Source organism: Malus sylvestris, chromosome 7, assembly GCF_916048215.2.
Source record: "Malus sylvestris chromosome 7, drMalSylv7.2, whole genome shotgun sequence".
NCBI lineage: Eukaryota > Viridiplantae > Streptophyta > Magnoliopsida > Rosales > Rosaceae > Malus > Malus sylvestris.
This window is the reverse complement of record NC_062266.1, coordinates 19,713,752-19,723,682: the sequence shown is the minus strand read 5'-3', so window position 1 is coordinate 19,723,682 and position 9,931 is coordinate 19,713,752. Positions and strand designations below refer to the sequence as shown.

At 38.1% G+C, this 9,931-nt stretch overlaps 1 protein-coding gene and 1 pseudogene across 2 annotated transcripts; both read right to left on the bottom strand.

Annotated features, from left to right (window-relative positions):
• Window positions 1-3,069: 3,069 nt before the first annotated feature.
• Window positions 3,070-5,044, bottom strand: LOC126630152 (origin of replication complex subunit 5-like; annotated as a pseudogene).
• A 717-nt stretch (window positions 5,045-5,761) lies between these two features.
• On the bottom strand, window positions 5,762-8,890 carry LOC126628582 (ATG8-interacting protein 1-like). 2 transcript variants are annotated; one of them, XM_050298325.1, is made up of 3 exons: window positions 8,612-8,890; window positions 6,995-7,871; window positions 5,762-6,186 (listed from the first exon to the last, which is right to left on the bottom strand). In XM_050298325.1, exons 2-3 carry the CDS (start codon window positions 7,853-7,855, stop codon window positions 6,082-6,084), a joined length of 966 nt encoding a protein of 321 aa, XP_050154282.1. In that variant the 5' UTR covers window positions 7,856-7,871; window positions 8,612-8,890; the 3' UTR covers window positions 5,762-6,081. The 2 variants fall into 2 exon arrangements, with proteins under 2 accessions (XP_050154282.1, XP_050154281.1); XM_050298324.1 differs by having other exon boundaries at window positions 6,995-7,875; window positions 8,612-8,888.
• Between the last annotated feature and the right edge of the window lie 1,041 nt (window positions 8,891-9,931).

The following is a 9,931-nucleotide window of genomic DNA, read 5'->3' as shown; positions in this document are numbered from 1 at the left end:
ATTTGCTAGCCAAACCCTCGGACCAAGGAACCAATCTTTATCCAATTATGAAAGAGAACTCATTGCTATAGTCTATGCAGTGAGGAAATGGTAAAACTACCTTCAAGGAAGGCATTTTATTATCAAGACCGACCATAATAGCTTGAAGTACTTTTTGAATCAAAGGGCTAATACACCCTTCCAACAGAAATGGGTTTCTAAACTATTGGGGTTTGATTACGAGATCCAGTACAAAGTAGGACAAGACAATGTGGTTGCAGATGCATTGTCAAGGGTTCAAGGTGTTGCCCCACTCCAAGACCTTAATGCCACTGAGTCTATTGAATGTGCCTACATTTCTTACCCATATAGTGGTTGGTTGGATGACCTAAGGAAGTTTAATGAAGGTGATGAGTAGATTTTGCAGAAGATACAGGAAGTGAGGGAAAGTGCTCATACTGGTGTTGGTAGTTCTACCCTTGGTAAATTTTCCATTAAGAATGGCTTTTTGTGTTATAAGAAACAGATTGTGCTAAGTCCTGATTCATAATGGATATGCAAACTCATTGAGGAGTATCATTCTACCCCAGCTGCTGGACACCAAGGAATGGTCAAAACATATCATAGATTGAAGAAACAATTCTATTGGCAAGGAATGAAGAAGCACATTAGGCGATTCATTGCTACCTGTCACACTTGTCAACAAAACAAGTATGAGACAATTTCCCCTCCAGGTTTGCTACAACCCTTGCCTATACCAACTAGGGTTTAGATTAATATAAGCATGGATTTCATAGTTGGCCTTCCACTATGCAAAGGAAAATCTGTGGTAAATAGGTTGTTAAAGTATTCCCACTTCATAGCCTTATGTCACCCTTACACTGTCTCCACTGTTACCTAAGTGTTCATTGATCATGCCTTTAAATTGCATGGAATGCCTCACTCCATAGTTAGTAATCTGGACCCCATCTTTATTAGTGCATTCTAGAAGGAATTTTTTAAGTTCTAGCAGTCTAAACTTTGTATGAGTTCAGGCTATCATCCTCAAAGTGATGGACAAACTGAGGTGATGAATCGATGCCTTGAAACTTATCTAAGATACTTTGTGGGGGAACAACCTCGAAAATGGGTCCAATGGCTTACTTGGGGCAAATGGTGTTTTAATACATCTTACCACACATCTTCGAGGTTTACTCCCTTTGAACTTGTGTATGGATACACTCCACCACATATCACTGCCTATGAACCAAGTACAACTAATGTGGATGCAGTGGAACAAGGCCTTTTGGAAAGGGATAGGGTGCTATCTGTGCTTCATTCCAACTTGGTAAAAGGCCCAAAACAGAATGAAAGTGTAAGTAGACAAGAAGAGGAGTGAGGGGCAATTTTCTGTTGGAAACTCAATGTTTTGAAATTGATACCATATCAACTGCAATCATTGGCACCACACAGTTATCACAAGTTACAGCCAAGGTATTATGGACCCTATGAGGTGATAGAGAAGGTTAGTACAGTTGCATACAAATTAAGGCTCCCTATGGAAAGCAAAATACATCCAGTATTCCATGTGAGTAATCTCGAGAGACAGTTGGGTTCCAATACTGTTTTGCAGTCCATACTCCCTTAGGTTTTGGATGATGGACTATCTCAACCCTCTCCAAAGAAGATTCTAGCTCAAATGATTTATAAGAAGTGCAATTCAGCAGGTGTTCAATTGCTGGTTCATTGGATTGATCAAGAAGAAGTCGATGCTACTTAGGAAGATTTTGATGAATTCCAAGCCAAGTTTCCAGAATTTTCTCTGTAAACCTTATGGACAAGGTTCTTGAAGGGGGAAGTATTGTTATGTTCCATGTAATTGTGATTGCTCTGATCACAAGTGTCAGGATGAAATTGTAAGGGAAGGGTTAATTGTAAGAGATTTTTAGGGTTTTATTATAATAGTAGTAAGTATAAGGAGTCATTTGAATAGACTTTGTCCTTTAGTGCTGAGCTAGTAGAGAGGTTGTTAAATTCCCCACGTTTGTGGTGGCAAAGGGATTATTGAAATTTAATCAGAAATTACTATTCTGTTCCTTCTCGCCATTCTTCCATTAAAGCAGGTCAAGGTCGACCCAGATTGCTGGGGTACTAACAGTTGGGTGGCTTGCAAAGCTATGAGCTCTGCTCAAGTTTAGGGTAGGAAGACCATGTATATAATGTTTTTCAAGCATATCATCCCTTCCCTTAATTAACAGTTGTCACACAGACTTTTTGTGACACTGTATAGGTGACGTGCAGCGTGACACTCAAAATTCGTCACATATATTATTACGTGACAAATTTTCAATGTTCTGTGACGGTTGGCGAGGGTCACCAAAGCCCTTTTTTTCTTATAGTGAAAGACCATGTGCTTACAATGAATATGTGTCGTCAGCTTCAAACGAATATCTCTATTGTTTTTTATACCAAGCCCTATTAGTGACCCACAACTCTCGAGTTCTTAAGAAAAATGTTAAAATCTCATCGGTCTAGTGGTACTTTTCTTTTCTAATATTAAAAAAAGTCAAATTCCCTCTACAGAGCCATGTGAATGTGATATAAAATTTCCTCTGCAGGGTCATAAATCTTATTTTTCTTCCATTGATTTGGATTTTGAGAGGTTAAACAGCACTTAACGAAAGAATCAACTCGTTAAAATTTGGCAGAAGGAAGCTACAATAGAAAAACAATTCCAGAATTGTGATCGAATTTGTATAGGAAACAACATTTACAAGAAGTTACATGCCCCGCAACTTCCTAGGATGTAACAATGTTTGGTTGGTTAAATATAATTGTTAGATGGCAATCCTGCAGAAACATGGGCCAAAGTACTGTCTGAAACTCAAGTCCAATGGTGCTACCCCCAGCTATCAGAAAGATCACGACAATCAGTATATCCACTCAACACCAGTCATTTTATGTTTCTCAACAAAGATGAGGATTAGATAATTTGGATAGTTCAATGATTCAACAAAGTAGGAGGGTAACTTAGTTGAAAACCAGGTAAGTTTCCTCATCCTCGAGAATAAACTAGCAACCGTATCACATATACCTCACCCGAAAAGTAGATTATCTGTACATATACTTTGAGAGAGGGAACTTAATGCTCCTTGCTACCTGTAATCCAAATATAAACAAGATGTTATGTAATTCAACACAATTTATCAACCTTACAGCACAAAATTTTGGTCTAATGTCAATTTTGGGAAGCATGTTAGGTTACCTTAAGAGCCATATCTTCACTCACTGTAGATCGATATCGAGTTGAGCCCTCCAGTGGGCAACTTCCACCAGTGACAATAAAATTAACACTGCAGAGACTGGACAGTAGTAAAAGAACATCAGACATGAGCACGTCATTCCTATCTTGAATGCCTAACCTACCATATTCTTGTTCCTCCTCGTCAAGAGGACCTTCCCCTACAGATGTAATGCACTGAAATATGGCTAATAATCTTTCCATTGGGAATGAGCCAGGATTCAAAAGTAATTCATGTTCTGCAGTTTCCTTCTGTTCCATTGACTTTTCCAAAAGCCTAACCATCGATCAAGAAGCATTATTTAGAAGAATTTAGTGTTTGCACGTGCTGCATTGCAAAATGCCAAAACAAAAGGTGCAAAATAGTCAATCTGCAAGTTGTAGAAATTTTTGTATCCTCCACTGAATAAGTGCGGTAAAAAGATATCGGAAATTTTATCTAGAGGTTGTTCTGCACACGATAACCAGAAAAACTAAAAATATCCGCTGTTACTATAGTGATGCTATGGTAAAATGGAAGCAGGTGGTTGTTATCTACCTGCTTAAGAAAAAACTTATATTATAGCTTAGTTGTCTACAGGATTTGAGAATGTCAGACCTACATTAACTTTTATGATAGCATAAAAAACAAAACTAAAATTTGTACCAGTGTTGCTGATGTTAATCAACTAAACCTATAGAGTATAAACTACAGTAAAAGCAAGAATTATTCTTGAAATAGACTTGCATCCTCTTTCGTTTTTGACTACTAGAACCTCCTGTAGAATTGAACATTGATGAATCAAGGGTAGCTGGATTTCTTGAAGCAAGAAATGCTGAAATAAGAAGATGCTTGGCAGAAGTAAGCATATGGAAATCTAATTGTTCAACTTCACAATCTCCGAATTTCCTTGTGTCGCCCTTTCCTTTTCTCTCCTTAACTTCAACTTCAACTTCAGGGGATTTCTGCCTTTGGTTCGTCTCTTTATTGGGAACAAAATTCAGATCAGTGATAGGTTCACAATACTTTGTGAAAAATGGTGAAAAGGCAGGAGATAATTCATCCACCCGTCTAGTAATTCTACAGAAAGGCCTTAGCACGACACTAACCAAAAAGAAAAAGTGTTCATCAGTAGAAACACAAAAGGCAAAAGATGAGTGCAGAGAAGAAAAACAACTATTTTCGACCCTGAGAAAAGAGGCGTAAAGCTTTTTGTTTGCCTGGTTTCTCATGAAGATTTTCTACAGATCATCTTGTGTATAATCAGGAAGATGTATAGGGATAGGCTCTACATAGCCCATATTTGAGTAATAAGTATCCAGCGAGGCACTGCTGATAAAGATAAGACCGACCTCAGGCATTTTCAAAATGTCATAGAGATTAAATAGTAAGGGTAATATAGTGGAACCTTTATCCCATCCTCTAAGACGCTCCAAATTGTCAAACCGTAAAGCTATTCATAAAACGCTGCGAGTTAGAAATTAAAAAGTAGATCAGGGCTTGAGGATTACCTAATCAGAAAACCTACCGGAAAGTCTGTCGGAACGATGAGAGAAAAGCAGAGGAATGGCAGTAGTGTTTCGCGAGAGTGATATCTGATTTGAATCGAAACCCTAATAAGGTTCGTTGAGATAAAAGAGAGTATAAAAACCCGGGAAACTTAATTCCTGCCAATTATTTAGTGTTTGGGTGTTGGGAGGCCCACCGTGAGTGCAATGAGCTAGAGGTTCTAATGGGCCCATGATGTTTAGAGGTGCTCGGAAGAGGAGGAATTCATCAGTCCGGACAACAGACCAGATGGTCATACGGCCCACACACAAAAAAATCCCCACTCCACTTTCTCCGGGAGCATTTTTACTCACCACCATCAATCTTGGTATATGCTTGATGTACACTTAACTAATTGACACGTGTTCTTTCACTTAACTTTGGTTAATCTTTTTCAAAATTGAAAAAGTAACATTTAATGTGAAAGATCATTTAGTACTACAGTCTGATGGTAATCATCTTCACTTGGAAGTGAAAGGTCTTAGGTTCGAATCTCATGGATGACGAATTCAATACCAAATTAGGTTGTCCATTGTGTGGCTTAGTCAAACTCCCCCTCTCCCCATAATGTATCAATGTACTAAAAAAATATTTAATGCGACAGTGAACTAGAATTAGTTAAAATGACATGTGTTAATTAATTAAGTGTATTATAATTATAGTAGCCAAATCCGTGCAAATGATCCAATCATATTAATTTTGGAATTTTTAAGAATCGAAATCAGTAGTCACTTGGTACTAAATTGAGGTCTTAGGTTCGATACTAACTAAAGGCGTGCACCACATTATTGCTAGCCTATTATGAGACTAAGCTTATTACCGTCCCATCTTAGCGTAAATATTATTGTTTATTAATAATAAAAATAAATAAAAATCAGTCTGTCAAATCATCAAAAGGGGTAGGATCAGATGGGGCGTTCTTAAAATTTTGGCTGAATGTTGATATAGGCATAATAATGAGCGCAAATAAAAGCTTTACCATGACAAAACTTTAATTCTGAATGCACCACTTCACAACAATCACACGAATTGGTCCCGTCTCCAGCGAAAACACAAACACAAACATCCATCATAGAAATAGTAACAAGTAACATGTACATCGGCATATTCATGCTGATCGAAAAAGATCATACGACGGCCATATCTATCTTTTAGCACCTACACAAGTAACACTATCCAGAAACGGAATATATATCAACCACAGTTGGAAACAAACTAACATGTAACCCGCATAAGCATCTCCCCCCTCCATCACTTCTCTCTTCCTCTCCCTGTGGTATTTTTCGTCATCATCTTACACCTCACTTGAGGAGCTGCTCCTGATAAAGGATCCTCGGCGGTGGCTGCTCACTATAACGTCTTTAAGACGAGATATGGGACCAATCATCCTTCCTGTTTTCTGTCAACATGATAACATAATGTCAGTGTCATTGAACTGGACTTTCCTCTTAATGGAAGTAAACTCAATCGCATAAGCAAGTTATCTCATGTTCATATCTTAAGAATGCTCATTCGTATTGCGTGTCAGTGCATTCTATAGATTAACAACAACAAAGTTACTTATAATCAATAGTATGATGTGCAGGCCACGAGTTATAGGATCAGATGAATGCATCAAATACTGTGGTGTTTCCGATGTAATTAATCCTTAGATAAAGAATTGGTATCAAATTTCAAAATATAATTAAAGCCATAACCCAATTCTCTACTCAAAATCACCAAGAGATAAATTGCAACCCCATGCGTATTACATCAAGAACTAAGGAACTAAAAAAGGTCGTACCCAGTGCACAAGGCTCCCGCTTTACGCAGGGTCTGAGAGAGGTGAACTTGGGAGCAGCCTCTCCATAAATGGGGGTAAGGCTAGCCGACATTCACCTCTCCCAGACCCTGCGTAAAGCGGGAGCCTTGTGCACTGGGTACGACCTTTTTTAGTTCCTTAGTTCTTGATGTAATACGCATGGGGTTGCAATTTATCTCTTGGTGATTTTGAGTAGAGAATTGGGTTATGGCTTTAATCAAGAACTAAGGAACTAACTGAATAAATTGCTTCATGCTCTTACGTTATGAAATTTATGGCATAGTGTAAGATCAAACCAAAAAGAAAAACTAACAAACATGAGATATCAATTCCTTCACCAGGGAAAGACAAAGCTAATAATTAAACGAAACATACTCATAAGAGAAAACAATGGAAATCAGCAGACCTGATCATTGACGCTCAACAGCCACTTCTGTTGTAGAGCCAGCCACCTTTCATTTTGCCACCGCTGCCCAAGTAACACAAGCCCCATCACAGCCGCTGCTACGAAAATAGACCAAACTGCATTAGCTTCTTTTGCATGAGAATACAAGGAAGCAGCTCTTCTTTTCCACCAAGCTCCACAGGGCAGGCGAGAAATACCAAATTCATCATCTTTAAGAGACCTTGGGGATTGCGGGGTATCCTCGGAGAAACCTAAACCTTGCTCTGAAGGTTCATTAAGTCCAGGAACAGCGGGGCTCTCACCATAATCAGCTAAGCCGCTCAGATCTGTTTCACCGTCAAAATGATATATAGCAGCATCCATTATAGTCTGGTCTTTGTCAGCCGAAGTTAACCCTTCTTCAAACTCTGTATCACCGATCAACTGCATGTTATCCTTATCAGTTACAGACTGTTTCCCCGCAAACTCATCTGGAGCATTCAACCCTTTCAAAGTCAAAGTTTCTTCCTCCTTTCCACTGGACCTACCTTCTTCTTCAACACCTATCTCAGCTAAGACATCCTTGTCCACATGTTCGCTTCTATCAGACTTCAAAGGCAAATTCTCATGCTGACTGGTTGGAAAAGCAAAGTGACCAGACATGAAAAGAGCACGAGAAGTTTCCGCATGCTCACCATAGATACCACTCTTCTCCTCATTGCTCAACTCAATTCCTCCTGGACAAGGAGCAGCAGCATACGTTGACGCTGTAAGTTGTACAACTTCCCATTCATTCCCACGAGCAGTACTTTCCTCCCCCTCCTCATTATCTGCCATCTTACCACGAACAGTACTTTCCTCTCCCTCGTCATTATCTGCCATCTTAAAGGACTTGAAGCTTCCTATTTCCCATGTCCAGGGCAAAATTACACACAAATTAACCAACAAAAAACAAAAAACAATCAGAACTCAGTAAAACGAGATACAAATTAAATCCAATTCTTATTTCTACGACACGAAAATGTCCAGGTCACAACACACTTTTGCAACAAAACACACCTTTTGTTTGAATCACCACGATTAACTAAAATGAATTAAGCCAACAACTGAATAAAAATAAAAACTTCGTAGTTCGTACAGAATCTCTTTTGACCTCTAAACATTATTTTTTTCATTTCTACCGATACAATCCAAACGAACATAATACTTCACGAAACAAAGCTCTGATGTGCATTCGAAAACCCGAATCGAGGATATCAAATGACAAATACAAATACATATTTGCAAATACAACAATACTAAAGTGACCTATACTTTTTTTTCCCCAATTCCTAATAAATACAACAATTCCTAACAATTAACACCAACAACTAACACTTAATCACAATTCCTCAAGAGCTTAATCAAAATCTTCACTCAAAAAAACAAGAAACTGAACAATTTGAGCGTGTATAATTGAATATAATTAGCAACCAAACAATCAAATTAAAGCAAAACATGATTCAGTTCAATCAAAACTAGCAAGTAGAACACTAATCAAACACGTAGAGATCAAGAAACGAGCAAAAAAACAACAATCAACGGACAAAATAATTCCCGAAACAAAAATATCGGATTAATATCGATTCGAAGACTCACAGGAAAGCGTAAAGTGATTCGATCTAGAAGGTCCGATCGGGGATCGGAAAGACGACGTTCTGATATGGTCGAAGGTTGAAGATTGAAAACAGTGGGGTGGGGATTTTATATGCAGAGATTTCTCGAGGAATAAAAGGGGGGGAGATGAAGAAGGAAACCGGCGGTAGCGGTAAAGATGGAACTGGACACGTCGGGTGACCAGCTGTCGGAGGTGGGATTAAGCTTTGGCTGAGAGGTGCGTTTGCGGGAGAGGCTTGAGGATGACCGGTGATAGAAGGTGGGCGGGGGGTTTTGCGTTTGCGTGTATGCAGAGCGAAGAACTTACTGCGTCACGCCAGTGTTTTGGTTGTTATGGAGTGACGTCATTGTCAGTTTCTTTCCTTAATTTTATCCATTTCACGTGTCATGATATTTACATCTGAAATTTACTCACCATATCTATTTTTTCAGAAAGATTTTTTCGCCTTTAATTTTAGTATCCACTTTAATGTTGGATATTACCCTATCAAATTAAATCTTGAAATCTTGATAAAGAAAAAAAAAATCTTGAAATGAAAGCTAATATAGGACAAGAAATCAAAGATTTACAAAAGTCATTGATATTTTAAAAAATAATAACGTTATTTGACAAATTCTCAAAAAAAAAAAAAAAAAAAAACCATAATCGGATAAACTGTCTCCTAGCTAATAAGGTAATCCGAATATAGCTTCTATGGTAAAAATTAAGAATTTAAACCTTCATGGCGTAGTCTGTTAGCATATTTAGTCCAAAAGGTAATTTTTTTCATCAAAGTACATGTTTATCCCTGCATTTAAAGGAAAAAAGTTAAAACTAAACTGAAAAATAGGAGTCATCTGAATTTGAGATTTTTTTTATTAACAAATGATGTTATATACGTGAAGGGAGTAGAGAGTGATCTAAACATCATAATAAGCTAATAATAATATGGCTCATGTTCGTTTTTAAAAAGTATCGAATCTAAGATATTTCATTTATAAATAAAAATAAATACCACTAGGCGCAAAACTAATTCGTTTTAGAATATGAGAAAAGATTTTACGTTAGTCTCAACTTCGTGGGGCAAAGGCGCAAATGCATGATCGCTTCCCTAATTCGTTTATATTTTTCTTTTTCCTTTTTCCTTTTTCATATAATCTTAAGTGGGTTGTATGATGAGTCCATTCTCAATACCCCACCATACTCAATCATTGCGAGGTCAGCAAATGCTCCTCGGTGGTTACACCTCCTGACCTCCACCTTTCTTAGACCATCTCCAACCCTGGGCTAAAAGTCAAATTACCCCCCAAATTACCCCCCCA